The 347-nt window shown below is 80.1% G+C and overlaps 1 protein-coding gene across 2 annotated transcripts in view; it reads right to left on the bottom strand.

The window, feature by feature from the left end:
* MOB2 (MOB kinase activator 2) overlaps window positions 1-179 on the bottom strand; it is a 78,549-nt gene extending 78,370 nt beyond the window's left edge. Inside the window, exon 1 of one of the 2 annotated variants that reach the window (XM_035013597.1) lies at window positions 93-179. In XM_035013597.1, coding sequence (XP_034869488.1) covers window positions 93-109 — 17 coding nt within the window. In that variant the 5' untranslated portion in view covers window positions 110-179. The remainder of the gene's footprint in view (window positions 1-92) is intronic. The other variant, XM_035013592.1, reaches the window with a different exon arrangement.
* Between the last annotated feature and the right edge of the window lie 168 nt (window positions 180-347).

Here is a 347-nt window from a genome sequence, read left to right as displayed (position 1 = left end):
CGACGCCCCCGAGCGGCGCCGCCCGCAGCGCGCCCTGCGACGCCCCGCGCGGCCGCGGCCCGCCCGCCCGCCCGGCCGCCCGCCCCACTCACCCCATGAGCCAGTCCATGGCTGCTCGGGGCCCGCCGCCCGACACGCTCGGCCCTCAGCCCGCGGCGGCGGCGGCGGCCGGAAGTAAACACTCGCTCGCTCACGCCCACACGCGCGCCGCGGGCGCCGCAGGAAGTGACGCGCCCGCGCGCCGCCTGCCGGGAAACGTAGTCCCGGCGGCCTCCGCGGGCCCCACCGGCCCAGCCTGGAGCTTGAGCCGAGCCCTCCTCCCCTTTCTTGCTTTGCCCTCGTGCACG

The sequence above is a fragment of the Mirounga leonina genome, unplaced genomic scaffold (genome assembly GCF_011800145.1).
Source record: "Mirounga leonina isolate KUSES-001 unplaced genomic scaffold, KU_Mleo_1.0 Mir_166, whole genome shotgun sequence".
Classification (NCBI taxonomy): domain Eukaryota; kingdom Metazoa; phylum Chordata; class Mammalia; order Carnivora; family Phocidae; genus Mirounga; species Mirounga leonina.
This window is presented reverse-complemented; position numbering and strand designations above follow the sequence as displayed.